The 19,802-nt window shown below is 40.5% G+C and overlaps 1 protein-coding gene across 1 annotated transcript; it reads left to right on the forward strand.

Moving 5' to 3' along the window:
• The first annotated feature begins 622 nt into the window (after positions 1-622).
• Positions 623-14,836, forward strand: ddhd1b (DDHD domain containing 1b). The gene is made up of 13 exons (XM_053337002.1): positions 623-1,382; positions 2,755-2,940; positions 3,378-3,506; positions 5,702-5,849; positions 5,942-6,051; positions 7,454-7,560; positions 8,048-8,304; positions 8,480-8,555; positions 9,677-9,826; positions 10,256-10,320; positions 10,507-10,685; positions 11,864-12,121; positions 14,568-14,836. Exons 1-13 carry the CDS (start codon positions 623-625, stop codon positions 14,750-14,752), a joined length of 2,610 nt encoding a protein of 869 aa, XP_053192977.1. The 3' UTR covers positions 14,753-14,836.
• The last annotated feature ends 4,966 nt before the right edge of the window (positions 14,837-19,802 follow it).

The raw sequence follows: 19,802 nt of genomic DNA on the forward strand, positions 1-19,802 counted from the left end.
AATGAAGCTGGCTCTTATATTTTGCTGTCGAATGATGAAAAAACAACGTTTTAGAGTGAAATCTGCCTTCAAATTAAAAAGACACAAACTTCACATAGCTCCTTTTATGAGCAGTTTTTGAAGATCAAGTACCTGTAAACTGAGGTAGTAAAGTAATTTAGTATTTGTGGTGTTTTTAGCCATTATAATTTCTTATTATGTGTGTGTTTTCTTCTGCATTACGATATAAATCCGTTTTTCGCCTGGAGTTTATTTTGAATGCTGAAACCGGAAGCTGAATTCGTAAATCGATAAAGAGACTGGCATTACCATCCTAGCTAGGACCACTCAGTGATGATTCCAGCAGTAAGCGAGGGGAAACGGGAATATGGACAAGCAGAAAACAGGAGGAAATATGTCGTTTAAACTGCCAGCGGGGGTAATAGTTTAAAATTTGTAGCTAAAATGTTAAGAAATGTTGTTGGAGTCAGGGCGGTTCGGCATACAGATGTTACCAGCTGGGGGGTAAAAGCGGTTAGTATGGCATAGCGGTAGCTGTAATAGTGTTAGAATAGAGACACAACAGTGATATTTTTATTAGTCTATTTTCATGTTTTTAGTTTAATAGTTGGCGATAAAAACCATGAGCAATATGAAGGATAAACCGACTATCCGCCAACAGAGCTCGGAGAATAACTCTGTCAGCAGTAGCGAATGGGATATGGCAAATGACGTGTTTGTGTCAGGCTACGACGAGAACCCGATGGGAGACGGTGTCACCCCCGGGGAGAGGGACCCAACGCAGCCCGACCTGGACAGACACCTGCCGCTGCTACGGGGCGACTCGCACCGGTTATCCCAGGATGGCATCATGTTGGGCCTGGCCGGGGAGGAATTTCCATGCTCATCCTATCTGGACATCGACCCAAACTACACCGAAAGTGATGGGAATGTCACAACCAAAAAACGCATCCGGTCCAATAGCTCCAGGCACCGGGGTGAGGTCGTCACGGAGCTGGGACCGGAGGAGGTTCGGTGGTTTTACAAAGAGGACAAGCGGACGTGGAAGCCTTTCGTCGGACACGATTCTTTAAAAATTGAGATTCTCCATTTGAGATTTTTTGAGCAGAACCCCGACAAGGTCAAACGTCCCGTTGATCCGGTCGTAGCTGAGGGGAAGGAGACAGCCAAGTCCGGGGAGATTGTGCCCGAGAGCGCGGCGGTGGAGTGTGGAAGTGTCCGGGCGGAGCCGGCGGTGCAGCGGGGCGGAGGACAGCGGAGCTCGGTGTCAGAAGAGATGAAACACTCGGACATCAGCATCAGCGTGGAGGCAGTGTGTGTTAGAGGAGGGCTGTATGAAGTGGATATCAGGGAGAAGGAGTGCTACCCTGTTTACTGGAACCGTGAGCATCACAATGATTTATGTCCAAAATTACTACCATTACTTTTACTAATCACTTTCAAACAACCCACGTCTACTGAATTATAACTCCTACTGTAACCAATAAGATGTAATGAGTAGAATATTGCATTCATTATATTAATAATATTATAATAATGTTGTTGCCAACTCCACCAGTACTTACTTTATAGTACCAGCCCAGCAGTACCATATTATAGGCTGCTGATAGTACATCCAGCATGGCTATCATTCCACTATCCATATTACTCTTGTATATGAATGACTGTTCCAGATATAGGCTAGGCCTAATGCAATGCCACTTAACCATCAGACACAAACAAACAATATGAAAACATCACATTCAGCTCTGCTACTTGTGATAGATTATATGATTATTATATGACATTAATAGATCTGCAACTGACTCCTGTTTTCTCAACTAATCTGTGAGCTAGTTTCAACAATAGCTTTATAAAGTGTTAGAAAATTGTGGGAAAATCACCCTCAGGATCTCCCACAGCAAGATGATGTCCAGAGAGACCTTGTTTGGTTCGATCAATAGTTCAAACCTCAAAGCTGTACTTTAAACTTTATAGTGATACATGAAGTATTTTGTCACATTTTTTATTGATTCTGTTGATTCACAAATCAAGTTATTGACTAATCATATCAACCCTCTTTTAAGATTAACTAATTAGATAATTGTTTAATTAAAAATATACAACTTGTTGTGACCGCCTCACTTCACATAGATAGCAACAACTTGGACTAATTAAATTAGGACTCTGACTAATGATTATTTTCATCATCGATTAGTCTGCTGATTCATGTCTTAATTTCAGATCAAATTATTTGGCCTATAAGAATGCAAAAACAAATTCCTTAATGTTTTGTGATTTATGCACATTAGTCACGTATTTTCTCATATCGCTCATGTGCCAGAAAAACAGGCTCAGACCACATCTACAATCACATTTTTAGCATTTTTACTTAAGAAGAAATGAGACAGGAATGACATAGACTAATCAGTTCAGCTCAAATTAAGACTGTAAAAACCCTCCTAGATACTATTATTGCCATAGCTTACAGCTGATCATTATAAATGTATTATTCCAAGTTCACTTATTTACAGTGGAAATGTGTTTCTGGCACACAAACAACACACACAAATACACAAATATCTCTGCAGCTTTTCTCACACAGAGATGCTATAATGCTAATATATAATATAGACCGCATCCAATCTGGCCTCTCCATCATTTTACCAAAAAACACTCAAATGAAAGAGGGAGGTTCAGCTTTTGATTTTGAAACAAGCACAGACTGCACAACAACTTCAAATAATGCGGTTCACTTCATGTGCTGTCCCTCAGAGCAAGACCGTATCCCTGTGATGAGAGGTCAGTGGTTCATTGATGGGACGTGGCTTCCCCTGGAGGAGGACGAGAGTGACCTCATCGAGCTGGAACACCTCGCCCGTTTCCGGGGGCAACAGATGTGGGACACCTATGAGTCGGAGTCGGTGAACACCACAGTGGAGAGCAAGGATGTTAAAGAATGTAAGAAACTACACCTAGAAAGATGTAAACATGGATAATCTATTAGTGTGTGATGGACAAAGAAGACGGAAGGTGTGTGTAGAGAGTGTGTTGTAGGAATTAGATCAATGGCTAAAAACAGAGGTGAAGAGAAAGGCAGGTGCTGTGAAAGGGATGTGTGTGTGTGTGTGTGTGTGTGTGTGTGTGTGTGTGTGTGTGTGTAACTGCCATTCTGAACAAGGCCACAGCACAGGTCAGGTGATGCTATTTTAGCTGACTCCATCTGAACAAATAGTAAGCTCACCTGAGAAAAGAGGAGGCGCATTCAGACTTTTGTTTCACATGTTTCACACATACACACACACACACATTCTACTCATCCTCACAGGGAATAGTGATTTAATTAAACTGGATATAAGTGTTTTGCTGGTGTTAATTACTGCGTGACTCTCTCCCAGCCATCCACAGTCTGAAGCTGAGTCGGAGTCACGTGGACTGGCACAGTGTGGACGAGGTGTATCTCTACAGCGATGCCACCACCTCTAAGATTGCACGCACCGTCACTCAGAGACTGGGCTTCTCTAAAGGTACGTGGATCAGTGTGTGGAAACAAGAGAAAAGATTGGATCGTAGGCAATCTTGCTCAGCCAAACAGTCTCCTGAGATAAAGGATTGTGACTTGGTGAGACACAATGTCAAAGATCACCAAAGGACTACACCCTAAGAGCACTGTAGACAAATAGATGATTCTGTATCTATTTATCTACAGAAGTATGGTATGCTCAGAAGAACAAACAATATCTGAGTGGTTTAGGTCAAGAATTAGATCAATTATCTGGCAATTCATAAAATATTGGATTCAAATATGTCAGTTTAATGCTATTTTTAATGTATTCTATGTCCAAACTGTTAGAGTAACTGGACTAGTTACAGATTTTGAGCTGAAAAAGTCTATGTGAACAGTCATCATTGGGACTATTTTCTACCAAAGAAATAGTCCCTATGAAAACAACTTTTAACAAAAGATTACCCAACTCAGTTTTGAGCGACTAATCGTTTTTCCCATGTTGTGGACCGTATCATAGGTTAATAATAATAATAATAATAATAATAATAATAATAATAAATTTAATTTGTATTGCACTTTACATTTCAACAATCTCAAAGTGCTACAGAGCAGAAAAGAAAAAGAAAAAGAAAAGATTAAAGGAGAACATATAAAAGACACAAAATTCTTTAGTAAAGAGATAAGTTTTTAGGTCTCTTTTAAAGACATCTGCAGTCTGTGGGGCCCTCAGGTGGTCAGGGAGGGCATTCCACAGCCTCGGGGCTGCAGAGGAAAAGGCCCGATCACCCATGGTGTGGAACTTTGCTCTGGGGGCTTTGAGGGAGTTTTTAGAGCGAAGGGTGCGTGAGGAGGTCTGGGGGGTGAGGAGTTCTTTAAGGTATAGGGGGGCATGTCCGTGAATGCACTGGTGGGTGAGGAGGGAGCCCTTGTGCTCAATTCTGAGTGGGACAGGGAGCCAGTGAAGGGATTTTAGGATGGGGGTGATATGATCATATTTGCGCACCCTCATCAGGATCCTGGCAGCACTGTTCTGGATGTACTGCAGTCTCTGGATGCTCTTGCCAGAGATCCAGATGAGGAGTGCATTACAGTAGTCCAGTCTGGAGGACACAAGGGCGTGGATGAGCTTCTCTGTATCTGCCAGGGTGAGTGTTGGACGGAGTTTGGCGATGTTCCTGGGGTGGTAGAAAGATGTTTTACTATTTCATCAATAGTAGGGCTGGATATCGTTTAAAAAAATGATGATACCAGTACCAATCCAAGTAACCTTAAAATCATACTGATACCAGTTGAGTACTTCATTCCATACCCATTATGTGAATAGAGGCATTAAGTTGCGACTTCACCTTCATCATCGAAGAACGCTTGCATTGATTGGCTGTGAGCAAGTCCATACAACTAGTCATATTTTCTAGTTCTGGATTGAGGAGCGATTGCAGGTTATCATTTGAGATACTACTTGGTATCGATTTAATTTGGTCAGTACCTTAAAGGTACCGATACCCAGCTCTAATAAAAATAAAAAGCAAGTTGTCATGGAGATGGATGATTTCTTCCATGACACTTTGGGACTTTTTCATCTTTGTTGGATTCATTAATAATGAATTAATATCTGTGAATCAACATGGATGAAGCATCATAAAAGTGCTGTGGACTCAGATGAGAACTACTGGCAAGACTTTATATTACCAGTGGGCAAAGTCCAAATCATTTCCTAATCATTTTAATGTTCAATTGGTAAACAACTAAATAATCACTTCCATTAAATATTAGTCAGTGTACAGCAAGTCAGGTCATCATGCAAAAATGTGCAGGTTGTCTGCAAGTATGAAAATCAGTATATATGAAGAATAAAGCTTCCAGTAATTAAAGTAGTTACTCGTAACTTTTAGGTTTTAAGTATTCATCTTGAATTCAACTGCCATTGAACTCAATATATATTAAACTAAACTAGTTGCTTAACTTAGTCTTTATTTTCTCTCAAATTAGCTCAAGATTATTAGGAAATATGAATATAGTATGCTGATGTTTCGCTCACTGATGAAACAGTAGATCATAGATTAAAGATGAAGATCAGACCAAAATCTCAGGGAACTTTAAATCCATGGAGCACTCTTAAAACCACTCTGATGTCACACTCATCAGTGATCAGACACACTGCTGTGGAATACAGCAGTCACCTCAGCGACTGATGTGTCCCCTCTATGTTCCCAGCCTCCAGCAGCGGAACCCGTCTCCATCGGGGTTACGTAGAGGAGGCGGCTCCTGAGGACACTCCGCCTGAAACTACTCACATTGTGTTCGTGGTGCACGGCATCGGCCAGAAGATGGACCAGGGCCGCATCATCAGGAACACCAGCATGTGAGTTAACTGCAGCTGTTCAGTGGGAGCAGCATTAGCACACAATCAGAATCATTCTCCAGAATAATTGTTTTGTGTGGACTGGTGTGCAGGATGAGAGACGCTGCCAGAAAGATGGAGGAGAAGCACTTCTCTGATCGTACCACAGAGCATGTAGAGTTCCTTCCTGTGGAATGGAGGTCAAAACTGGCTCTGGATGGAGGTATGAGGCACCTCTGCTTACAGTCATCCAAAACTATACTGGCATTATGTGTTCTACCTTAAGAATGATTCTATAGAAATCCAGCTGTCTACATTTTAAAGGTAGTAAGATTGTGATGGGGACTAATCCAACATTTGTCACAGTTGTGACTGAGTATGGGTCAAATAGAAGAAGGAGGACCCTCACACAGGGGCATATTAACATCACTGGAGGCCCCTGGGCTACAGAACTTTATGAGCCTCTCGGTGTCACACCATCCCCATCACTTTTACCACCAGATGTCACTGTAGTGCAGTCATGTGCGTTACGGTTGAGTGTTCATTAGCCTATATAATTATTCTTAATTTTTAGAGGCCCCCCCATGGTGGAGGCCCTGGGGCTGTAGCCCAGGTTAGCCTGTTCATTAATGCGCCCCTGCCCTCACAATTAAACTATACCCCCCCTCCCCCATCTAATAACTTGGTTATTAATAAGCCACTCGATAATTACACCACTCAATAAAAATAGGAACTGAGTAAAATGCTGTCATACATTTCATCAGTTTGCTATTAGGAAAAAACAGAAGCAGGGTTAGAAATATATAAAAACTCAAAATAACAAGAATAAATAAATATATAAAACTCTCAACAGTAGATTAAAAAGTAATGAAAGGTTAAGAACACAAGCTAATAAAATAGTAAAAGAGACAAGGTGTAGAGTAAAACCAGGAATAAAAGATAAAATAAAAGGGTAACAAGAAGTAAAACAGACTAATATGAATAGACAATGATATGAAGTTCTATAAATGATGTAGGTAGACATTGTTTTCTGATTAGAGGAAACATAAAAAAAAGATAACTGATAAATATTTTAGCCTTTTATTAAACTCACTAGTTAACCTTCCAATTCAGAAGTTTTGGAGAGAATGTATAACACACTTTAAAGCCTTTTCTGGTAACCATCTGGTTTTCTGGTAGCCATCTGGTACAAGAGGAAAAAGTTAAAAGTTCATAAAAATGAGAAGGGTGGCTTGCTGGTAAGATTATGAGATGTGTGGGCACAAAGTGGACATTTTGGCTTGTGGATTTTCCAAACTGGAAAGAGTCAGAGGTTATTCAAATCACTGATTCTCAGCTAATTTCACTGAACTCTGGCAATTGAGTTTATTTATGATAGATTCTCATGAACAAAAGGTTTGGTCAAAGAGCCATTTTGACTGAACGGAGGTGCTTGATGTAATATCCCAGGATCGTTAAATTGGCAGTTGTCATGACTCACCCTGGACCAAACTGCATCATCCCATCAACATCTACTTACAATCAGTGTAAAACATGACCATACTGTGTGTGTGTTTAACAGCTGATCAGAGTCTCAATCCAATGTTCAACAGCAATTTGATATGTGTGTTGATGTGTTCTTGCAGACACAGTGGACTCTATCACTCCGGATAAAGTGCGAGGTCTCAGAGACATGCTGAACAGCAGTGCCATGGATATCATGTACTACACCAGTCCTCTGTACAGAGACGAGGTCAGACTATGATTTAGTTTTCTACAAACCCATCCAACCTTTAAGTTCAGCCTCATTCTGTCTCTTCACAGCTGTGTCTCTTCATTCTGTCTCAGTCACTCTGTTAGTAATGTGGTAGCATTAGTCACGACTGTGTATTAACTCCCATCAGACACAATTTAATTATGGTCTACTGCCAGTCTGTTAAATAACAGAATATTTATTTAGACTCTGAAACCACCAAATGTATTTAAATCTTATCAACAAAATAAAATGTGTATTATAAAAGAATAAATAACAGCCACATGCCTCAAAGTGCTTGGGGGGGCTTTTTCATACCATCAGCCATCAGACTGTACAACAGCACAGCTCGCTCCCAGTATCTCCCACTCACTTTCAACCGTGTGTGTGTGTGTGTGTGTGTGTGTGTGTGTGTGTGTGTGTGTGTGTGTGTGTATATGTGTGTATATGTGTGTATATGTGTGTGTATGTGTGTGTATGTGTGTAGATTAACAGGGGTCTAACTCTGGAGCTGAACCGTCTCTACTCACTCTTCTGCTCGCGGAATCCAGACTTTGAGAAAAACGGGAAGGTTTCCATCGTGTCACACTCACTGGGCTGTGTCATTACCTTCGACATCATGACCGGCTGGGACCCCATTCGCTTTCATCATCAAGAAGTGCTAGACCCAGAAGAAACCAAGGCCAGGTGGCCGAGTGATGAAGAGCGCCACCTTCAGGAGCAGCTGAGACTGACACGCCTCAGGTACTGTGATTTAAATTTTTTACTTTGATTTTCGGTTAGTTGATCATAGTGAGTTTAAATCTGTGTTCACCCTTGCCCACAATTTTAGAGGAAATATGCCCATTTCAATTTTAACAAAACATTTGAATCCTGTGAATCATTTTCATATTGTATCATATCCATCCATCCTGCCTAGGTTAAGGGACTTGGAAGATCAGTTCCAGAGTCTGCGGACCTCATCTTGTCTTGCAGTGCCAGCCTTGAAATTCAAGGTAATGTTGACAAGTGCAGTACTGTACAGTATTGTTAATCAGTTTTCACCAGCCAATGACAGGCATTTGCTGTTAAGCATGTTCCCTAGACATGTTTCAAAATACAAACCCTATGACTGAAAGTGCAAACGCTCTGCCTGGAAGTTCATAGGATGTAACAGAAGGTCTTCCATTACCTTGGATTGCACTCAATGGCATAAGATCACTTCTTCTCTACTACAAAAGCTAACAAGCAAAGTGTTTTCCACCTTCATCAGTGTCACAATCATGCAGTGTGGCAGCCTTTTAAAGATGCAGTGTGTAGAATTTAGTGGCATCTAGTGGATTTGACTTGGAAGAAACAGAGTATAAAATTCACAATTATATTTTGTGTATAATCACATGAAAATAAGAATCATTGTGTTTTTGTTACCTCACAATGAGCCTTTATATCTACATGGGGAGCGGGTCCTGCTCCACGGAGACTGCCATGTTGCAACGCCATGTTTCTAGAGTAGCCCAGAATGGATAAACCAAACAGTGGCGCTAGAGAGGGCCTTTTGCTTTTTTGTGAGTTTTGCAAACACCATAGGTTCTCTTACACGCTTAGAAGGAGAGGGGGAGGGGAGGGTATTCAGTTGGTTTCAATCTGCAACTTCACCACTAGATGCCACTAAATCTTACACACTACACCTTTAAGTAGCAAACACACGGATGATTCCCCTCAAGGTAGCTAGCATTGCACCTGGTAAGGTAATCAAATACATGACAAGCAGTGAGTATCCAATATTGGAACCAAAAAAGGAAGCAGAAACCAATTCACCACAGGAAAATGCATGATTCTTTAAAGGGTTTAAAGTCCACCGTCCAAATCAAATATTAACAGGCATTCCAACAATTACATGCAGCCATTCATAAAACAGTGACCAGTTTCAAAGAGTAACCACCATTGAAAATGTACTTGATTTTTTTATATTAATGGTTAGTAAAAGAGCGTTGAGTCAGTAGTTCATTTTCAGAAATGTGCTTCTTGTATACATACACAGTTGTACATATGCACACGTTGTAGTAGCCCAGTACACACAGGTGGTGTCTGACAGCATCTCAAGGGGCAGTGTCTCTTATTGCCTCATATTTTATAGGTAGAGAACTTCTTCTGCATGGGCTCTCCTCTGGCGGTTTTCTTGGCATTACGAGGGATTCGTCCTGGAAGTAACGGTGTGCAGGACCACATCCTCCCCACTTCGATCTGCAAACGCCTCTTCAACATATTCCATCCCACTGACCCCGTGGTGAGTCCTCTTGTCTTATTGTCCTGCTGAGACTACAAATGTCACACACTTTTACAATCTGTCCGCCTATGATTGTCATATTTTAGGAATAGTTCTGGCTGGTTACAAACTTTTAATGGATACTATTGCCTCCTGAAACCTGAGCTTTTGCTTGGTATGCATTTAATTTCTCCTAGATATTTGTCCAAAACCTAAGCATCGTCTTTGAACAGGAGGTCGTTTTTGAAAAATGAATGTCCTCATATGGGGACAATGGGTTTATTTTACTGTATGAGACAATTCATTCATAAAACTATTTAGGCCAGTAATTAAAACTAAATGACAAACTGGCCATTACATTGAAATGAAATGTGCAAAAATAACATGGCTGAGAGGTACATTTTCGAGAACTCTTTTACATAACCTTGTTGTTGTTTTTTTTATTTCCAGGCCTACAGACTGGAGCCTCTTCTCTTAAAGCATTATAGCAACATTTCACCTGTTCAAATCCACTGGTAAGACCAGTCATGTGGTGGTATATGAGAAAATATGATTATTGATATGATGGTTAGTGGTATTCTGTCAGTGATGCTTATAACCTTAACTGGAGCTACAGTATGTTCAGTTGAATGAAATTGGAACTGAAGACGAGATGACTGTATTTTTCAATGACTTGAGGTTGATGTGGCTTTAATGTGTAGGTATAATACCACCAGCCCCACACCGTATGATCAGATCCGGCCCACACTGCTGAACCCTCAGAAGGACACCACATCCATCTCAGACTCAGAGAGCATTCCCAGCCCGTGTACCTCCCCGCCTCAGGCCCGACGGCACTATGGAGAATCCATTACTAACCTCGGCAAGGCCAGCATTATGGGTGAGCACATATACAGGAAGGTTATGACTGCATGGATGGCAAGTGTAGGATGTAGTTATCATGATTAAGAACCAGTGTAATACATACTAAGTAGGAAAAGATCTGTGATGAATGTGAAACTAAGGGTCATCCTATTTGTCCGTAACAGGCATGCTGTACACCTGATCTGAGCTGAGTGCAACAGCAGGTGCTTGTTTTTCTGGCATTATAGCATATTAAGCACTCTCTAACCAAATCAATAGAAGCAATTAGCACCTGTCTCCTGGACTGACAGCATCATGTTACTTCCTCTATGCATCAGCTGTAGAGAGGATAAGACACATTCTATAGGCCAGTTTAAGCTGCTGACGTTTTAGGCCTTTATATATAAAACTGCTATTTCAGTTTGAATTCAGCTGCATCTCATGTCTTAAAGGGACTCATCAAATAATAATTTATGTGACAGCAGCATTGATTTAAAAAAGTAAAATATGACAGTACCTAAGGCTGGGTATTGTTTAAAAAATTATGATACCAGTACCAATCCAAGTACCCTTAAAATAATACTGATACCAGTTGAGTACTTAATTTAATACATATTCCACATTTTGCTTTTGCTTGCTTTTATCTGGTGTAACAGGTGTGTAGTGTAGCCACGCTTCAGAGCATTTAGTGGCATCTTGGCTGCTGACCTGCTAGGCATGCTAACTCAAATTCGCTGCGACTTCACCACCACAGATGGATTGTAGCTGCTGTGGCAGTGGGCCAATCACATGTTGCATTAAATCAAAGAATGCTTGCATCGATTGGCTTTGGGCAAATCCATACAAATAGTCTATATTATTTCTAGCTCTGGGTGCAAAAAGGATCGATTGGAGGTATCGTTTGACGGAAGACGTTTCCATACTACTTGGTTTCAATTTATTTCGATCGTCATCTTAAAGGTATCAAGTATGGATACCCAGCCCAAGTCAGCGGTGAGTATTTGCAAGTAAAAGTTCACCCAATGGGCACAAACATGTAAGTTAGAGCTGGCTGGCAGACTTATTTTTAGAGTTGATAAGCTTGAGCAAGGAAGCCATGAAAGCTTTTGGCAACCCCAACTGGAACCTTGTGAGAATGGCAACAAAGTTGGGCAACAAAGAATACCAAAACTAAAAAGTAAAGACAGAAGACACATGAACCTTTATGCCCCTCAGGTGCTGCAAGTCTCGGAAAGGGAATCGGGGGAATCCTGTTTTCCCGCTTTTCCAGATCCAGTGGCCAGGTGGGAGGAGTGGAGGAGGAACCATCAGATTCTGAAGGTGTAGCCTCTGAAGTGGAAAACCTGGCATTGCAAGAGGAAGTAGCACCAGTGGCTGAAAGTGAGGATAAAGACAAAGAAATAGAAGAGGAAACAAAGGAGGTAGAGCCTGCCATGTCCCTGTCCACCTCGGCAGTCATGGACCACACCTCATGTAAGTATAGTTGTGCTTTTGTTTAGTAACTTACTGAAATGGACCTCAAAGGAATGTCATATGTCAGAATCTTATGACTGAAATGATGAAAGGATGACATTCGCAGTAGATGAAATATTCATTTAACTTGTATGACCTCCACTGCTTCATGTTAGGCATAATTTGTGTTTCCCACACCATCAACAAGATGCGTTTAAATGATTAATGAAGAAAAATGATTGATGAGCATGGTTCTCCTGCTTGCTGACTGCATTGTGGGGAAGCTTATAGGGAGTCTGCCATAGTGTCCAGGCAGCAACGGACAGTGACAGACCCCCACAGGATGTGGTCCTGCTCCTGAAACTTCACTGAATAAGTTTTGATTCACTAGGCAAGACCACACCATCAACAAGATGTGTTTAAACAAGATATTAAGAAAAACGATCAGCAACAAACCCTCAAAACCTCTAATTATACTACACACAGATATGGTGATGTGTTTGGGAGGAACAAACGTTTCATGTTGAATGTATCAAACATAGCTTTGACAGAACACAGCTTTGACAGGGGGCACATTGACCGCTGTGGATGTGTAATGTAGGTATTATTGTTTGTGATTGGTGTGTCACTTGTGGTGTGTCATGTTAAATATTGCCGCCGTTGGACAGAATTATCTCCTTTCCTTTCATAAATGTTGGTCAGGTGTATCCTATGCCAGAGCCTAAAGGGGCTAAAGGACCAGCTCTTATTATGGCTGCCACTTAAATATTTCCTGAGTCATTTCAATCAGTTTGGAACCGAAGCAAGACTACTCAACTGCACTGTGTGAGTGTTGTTGCTGCTGAATAAATAATGAAACAGTCTGGCTTTTATGTCGCTGCGTTTGAAGCGAATGCCTTCCCTTACAGGGATTGTTGATATAGGGTTTTGTTTGTGGATATAAAGACAGAAGATGTCTGTTCACCACAGTGGATAGTAACCCAGACTGTACAGAGGCAGCTGGGGGAGTGGGGGTTGAAGACACTGCTCCTGCATTGCGTTCATGGTTTTTAGCCCTCGCTGAATGAGGAGAAGAGGCCTCAGATCTACTGGAAATCAGAGAGTCACATTAGAGGAGCAGGAGTGGAGTTGCTCACAAGGCCAGTATGTGCACCACTGAGCACAGCGACTCCACTGGGACACTTGACTGTGGTCTGACTGTTGTGTCTTGGGTTAGGGTTAGAGTGAGAAGCTTGACTGAGACTGCCCACATGTGAAGCACAAAATACAAGAGCGGTAGAGGAAGAGAGGATGATAGGGCTCAGGAGGTAGAGCGGTCGTCCTCCAATTGGAAGATTGGCAGTTCGATTCCCGGCTCCTCCAGTCCACATGTCCACATGTCCACATGTCCACTTGTCATTGGACGAGACACTTAACCCCAAATTGCTGCCGTTGCTGCGTTAACGGTGTGAATGAGGATGAATGGTTAGCTTCCTCCTGATGAGCAGGTTGGCACCCTGTGTGGTAGCTCCTGCCATCAGTGTGTGAACGTGTGTGTCATAACGACTGGAAAAGCTCTATATAAGTACAGTCCATTTACTATCAGTATTGGTAGAAGGTGGTATTATAGGAATGCCAAAGGCGGAGCATTTAAGGTATGGTCCTGCTACTAAAACTTACTAATGAATAAGCTTCAATAAGAGTAAAGTCAGCCTCTTCTATTCGACTAATAAACCAGTGCTCAATAAGCTTTTTCTTACTTTACAATGTATCTGTATGTATCTTTCAATAAATAGCATGGTTCACAGTCAAATATGCAAAATAATTTTAAAATGTATTCAGCATCATCTTCATCATCACATACAGCCAACACAACAGAAGCTCATAATGACATGTGGGTGCACTCGCTCTGAGAATCTAAACTTCTTTGGGAAACGCCACTATAAATTTAAGACAGTTCATAGAAATGCTCTTAACATATAGGATCAATCATTATCGGGAATCTGTCTCAGATCGAAATATTTAAGAGATCCAGTCTGCAAGGGGCCCGTGCTGACTTCATATGGATTTCCAGAGAGGTTGCTTGGGTGCAGACTTCAATCAATCAATCAATCTTTATTTGTATAGCGCCAAATCACAACAGAGTTATCTCAAGGCACTTCACACATAGAGCAGGTTCTAAACTGAACTCTTCAGGTTTTAATTTTAAAGAGATCCAACATTCCCACATGACCAAGCACTTGGCAACAGTGGCAAGAAAAAACTCCCTTTTAACAGGAAGAAACCTCAGGCAGAACCAGACTCAGAGTGGGAGAACATCTGTCTCAACCGGTTGGGGTAGAGAGGAGAGAGAGGAAGGATAGGAGAGAGAAGCACAATGAAAATCAACAATGAAGCCAGACTTTTCTTGGAGGATAATGGTAATGAGTATTTAGCAAAACTATATACTGTACTTGATACTAATGTGTCCTTTTTTTCTGTGTTTTAGTGGAACTGGAGAGACGCATCGACTTTGAGTTGAGAGAGGGCTTGGTGGAGAGCCGCTACTGGTCGGCAGTGACCTCACACACGGCCTATTGGTGCTCCTATGATGTGGCTCTGTTCCTCCTCACCTTCATGTACAGACCACAAGAGCCACTTGAAACTGCAGAAGACAACCCAGACACCTCATAACACAAGTTCAATCCAACAGACACAGAGCCATCCATCACTGAGGTCAATTCACTTTCTATTCACTTTTTATTCATGCCTTTTGAAACAAGAACCAAAAGCTTACATTATATGGCATCTGCATTCTTCTTTTTAGAGTTTCCTCATAATTAGGGCTTTATACAGTTTTTGAAAAGTGCTGTTACAAATACATTTCTGAAATGCAAAATATTGGAACTATAAAATAATTTGTCAGTTGAGTTTCGCCTGTAATGTTTGGCAGTAATAATACATACAGAACATAACAAAAGAAAGTTGTAGTTCTCGTACATGGTGGGATGACAGATGGAAACTAAAGTTTCAATTGTTATTGAATGATTTCATTGTAATATTCAAATGATACCTGCAATTGATCCTTTTTGCACCCAGATCTAGAAATTGTGACTATTTGTATGGACTTGCTCACAGCCAATCAACGCAAGCGTTCCTTGATTTAATGCGACATGTGATTGGCCCACCGCCACAGCAGCTAAAACCAATCTGTGGTGGTGAAGTTGCAATTTAATGCTTCTATTCACATGGTGGGTATCGAATGAAGTACTCAGTTGGTATCAGTATCACTTTAAGGATACTTGGATTGGTACTGGTATCATCATTTTTTAAACGATACCCAGCCCTAGTAATATTTGTGGTCCTTGGCTTCACACAATGCTAGCAGAAGAAACTGAAATGACTGTTATAATTGAGTGAATTGAAAATGGATTGACCCACACATACCCACGCACACACAATCACTGATTTCACACTACATCTAAATTCCTCCCAGTTTACACACTCTAACCTCGATGTGACCTTTGACTTGGTGGACATATACTGTGCCCGAGCCCAGCCCTTAGTATTTGCGCTCAAAGCCTGTCCTCTGTTTCCTGGTCCTTTCTGTCAGCAGCAATGACTGTTTCCTGTGCAAAGCACCGTACTATGTTGCCTCCTGCTGATGGTTACTTGTCTCACTAAGAAGTTCTGTCCATCTGGCATCCAGTGTCCAGACTGCTCTAGCCCCATGCTTGTTCCTTATGAGGAATATGTCAGTCTTATGATTTCTATCTTTTAAGTGAACATGTAACTGTCATGTTATAGAAAAGTCCAGCTATCATAAGGGAATTATTTTCCAATTCAATACACACAGAAACTGAATCTTAAAACCAGAGTGCTTCTATATAATCAGAAACAGTCTGTCAAAATATCCCAGTTGAAGCAGAATTAAGTGAATTTGACCACTAGGGGGCAGAAAGGCTTTCAAAATACTCAATGCAACAAAGCTTTGTTTTACCATAAACTTGTCTTATGTCTAACATGCTGAAAAATGGCAGAGCAGAGCATAGCATGTAGCAATGCATTTTTGTGTTTAAAATAATTCAATCAAATTCTATTCCAAGTAAATTTAAGCAAATGTATCAGAGTAAAACTAAAACAAAGAAGCTGAAATGAGTCAGTTTCCACCACTGAGCATATTAAACTTGGGTAAAGTCTGCCTGTCCTCTCACTGCTCTGTCATCTCCAACACATACAAAAAAGAAAAGAATTTCTAGAAGCAGCTTCTTCTATCACTGCTATGGTTAAAATCAGTGAGCCATGCTTCCAAAATAAAGGCAGAGAAGGAAAAAATAGGGTTACTGATCTGCTGCATATAGACTTTTACATTAAAAGTAACTTGATTACTTAAAGGGAAATTCTGGTTATTTGAACCTGATGTATTTCCTATAAATTGTGGCTATTGTGATTCTATGTGTCGCACTAAGTTTGCTCTCTCTAGCGCCGTTATAGAGATTCTTGTGATTAACAAAAATAGCTGTAGGCATCATGACTGACTGCCTAGAGAACTACATCCGGTCCAGGTTGTTTGAGGTAACCGTTACTGTACGTTGACTTTCCTGACGGTCCTCAAATAAATACGATCTGCCAGTCAAAAAGAAATGACTCATGATGATCTTCACAACACGAGATAAACCATCTTTGCACTTTTTTTGCACAGATTTTTAGTTTCCTTACATTCTAAACAATAGTGAAAGTCAGTAAACCACCTGGCATGCACTGGTATAGGAGTTAGGGTTAGGCGTTTCCAAGAACTTCAGGGGAATTTTACAGGGCCATAATCGTTGGTGCACGTCTACATAGCAGGAATTGCCCCTGAAGGACAATCTCCCGAAACTTTTACTGGGGCGAAATGAGTCCCTGCCTTGGGGTATTTACTCCTAGCAACCCCGAAAAATTCCTGGGTGGGGCTTGAGGTTGACTCAGTGGTGATTGGGTATACTCAAAGTGGGAAGTGACGTCAACATAGTCCGATGGGTCCTATCAAGGTCCTACTCTGTAATGGAGACACAGCGGCTGAGAGGACCAAAGCCCCGTTTCCACTATGGAAGTTCCTGGTAAAATATAGGAGGTGGTACCTTTATAGGAACATCCTCGAGTGGATATGGGGGCTCAAGTGGGAGGACATTCCTGTAAAGTTCCTGACTCCTAAAATTTTACTCAGAACTTCCTTAATGGAAACAGGACTATAGATACCCATGCAGCTTACACAGACGATCGTTGTTTTGTGGGAGAAATGTCTTTTTGTGAATCGCTAGAATCTCTGTAATGGAGCTGGAGAGAGCAAAATTAACATGACATAGAGAACTAGCATGGGAAATATGTCAGGTTTTACTTTTAAGTATAGCTGAAAGTACTCGCCTGAAAAACAGAGAAATAGCATTAAAACCTACAAGACCTTTAGTGTAAGAGGAGCTGCTTTAGGATGTGTGTCTGTATAGCATTTTTGTCTGGCAGAAAAGTGCTGGGGAGCACTAAGATGAAGTACTTCTGCAGTGAGAGGTTTTGTTTCTATGACAACAATATCTTAATGTATTACCACTCCGTCGTATGATAGACTAGCATCACCCCTTTTATTGTCTGTTTGTTTTTCTTAGGCCACGATCTATTTGTGTGACATTGTTTTTTGCCAATATAATTGGCAAAAAAGGAGCGACAGTGATGACACCAGCACTTCTTTGAAAAGTTCCAAGCTTTTCAACTAGAAGTGCAAAGCAGTCTCACACAAGAGTCAAAGTGGTCTAAAAAAAGACACTTGGTGCAGTGCTTATTCTTGAGGCTGCTGCATATGCTCACATGTCATTGGGAACAAGTGAAAAAAAAGACACTGAAGCTCAGAAAAAAACGCTATATGGACACTCAGCCTTAGGAAGAAATCTGAAACAATGTGAAACAGTCCTTTTACTGTGAAAAATATCACTTCATGGGGCTTTAACTTCAAAGCTTCAACTGAAGCTCCCTCACACCAACTTGTGTCATATCATCATGTTTACATGGAATGAACTATTTCTGTCAGGAATTAAGGACATAATACTGACTGTTTAGGTGACAAAAAATGGTGGCCAAATGTTTGTACGTTGCCAACAAACCATGGTTTTTCTTTTAGATAACGGCAGGATGTCTGACTTAAATGTCAGTCAAATATGAGGCACTACAATAACTTCTCATACACCATATGGTTTGATGTTTGACTGCTCTTCTGAGGCATCTCACCAAATTATAGGGCTGGGTATCGGTACTCAATACCTTTAAGGTATCAACCGAAATAAACCGATACCAAGTAGTATTGAAAACAATACCTCCCGTCAAACAATACCTCCAATACCCAGCCCTACCAAATTATCATTCATTCATCAGACCAGGGTCAAACACTCCAAATAAAATAGTGCTTGTGAATGTTGACTGACTCGGGTTTGACATCCATGAAAAATTGATATCTGAGAATATTTTATACACATTTATTTGCCAACCTTTAAGAATTTTGAATTTTTCAAGGAATTAAAGCATGATATGGATAAGTGCCATATACACAGATTATGTGGTTTGATTTGCTGAGAAATGGAGAAACAAGCATGCAAACAAGCATTTAGAACCTGCCGAATCTACAAGTTTGAACAGGTACATTTAAAACATTAATGAAAAGCATTCAAACCTGCCATAAATTAAACTTTAACTGTTTTTACTTTTACATTTTATTCATTATTTTGTTTATGTTTACAGTACATTTTTATGTTTGATTTTAATACTTGGTGTTTATGTATCTTATTCCCTTTAGTAAATGAGTTTTATGCCTAAAAACATCTCCTGGAGGTGAAACCTGTGGAAATTTGGGGGTACAGCTGGACACTCAATGTTTCAAGGTGGCAAAGTAGAGGGTCAGGTTTTGGCTCTGCCCAGTGAGGTTTAGCTCAGTCAATGAAATAATTCCTGCCTCTGCCTCTAAGAAAGGGTTATGTAATGAAGTCATTTAAAGTTGCTGCTCAAACCATTAAATCAATGATTATTAGAAAGATGTGGTTAACCAAAGCATGATTTTTTAAATAGTAACACCGTTTCTTTGAATTGTGTTTTAACACATTATGTTTTGAGAGGAAATGTAATGCTTCACATTGAATTTATTATTTTGACTTCTTACCACAATATTAGGATTTACACTGGTGGATAAGGTGTAATTAAGTTAAAGTACCTATTTTTTTATGTTGATATAAAAAAATCAACGTTATCATTGTTTGTTAAAAATACTACAATTCCAACTGAACTGGAGAAGGAGGTTGCACCTCAACAATGGGATCAAAAATATGAAAAGGTAGCATCTCTCAAATTTGCTAGTCATGAAGGACAAAATACTATATTTTGCTTGTTCATTTTGCTCACATCACAATAGAAGTGAACTGAAGAATGTAACTGAAGAAGGCACTGTGCCAAAGCACTTCTCTATTGTGATATGAGCAAATTAAACAAGTGAAATGTTAGTATTTGGTCCTCCTCAGCCAGGAAATTTGGGATGTGGTACCTTTTCATATATATTTTTTGAAACATGCTCACTATAATTCACATCATCTATAAAAAAAAAAGTAATTCTAGCACATGATGGGCACCTGCTATGCATTTTATCCCTCTGTTTTTTTCACTTTCTATTTTCTTATCTGTCTTCATGATGATAATATTGTATACTATAATTTCAGAGTTTTGGCATTAATGT

The sequence above is a fragment of the Scomber japonicus genome, chromosome 17, assembly GCF_027409825.1.
Source record: "Scomber japonicus isolate fScoJap1 chromosome 17, fScoJap1.pri, whole genome shotgun sequence".
Taxonomy (NCBI): domain Eukaryota; kingdom Metazoa; phylum Chordata; class Actinopteri; order Scombriformes; family Scombridae; genus Scomber; species Scomber japonicus.

Bases quoted from the DNA above. Each gene is read 5' to 3' on its own strand.
- ddhd1b (XM_053337002.1), top strand. From the start codon at position 623: ATGAGCAATATGAAGGATAAACCGACTATCCGCCAACAGAGCTCGGAG. The intron at 6,052-7,453 runs GTATGAGGCACC...GTGTTCTTGCAG, and splicing joins AAAACTGGCTCTGGATGGAG to ACACAGTGGACTCTATCACT. The intron at 9,827-10,255 runs GTGAGTCCTCTT...TTTTATTTCCAG, and splicing joins TCCATCCCACTGACCCCGTG to GCCTACAGACTGGAGCCTCT.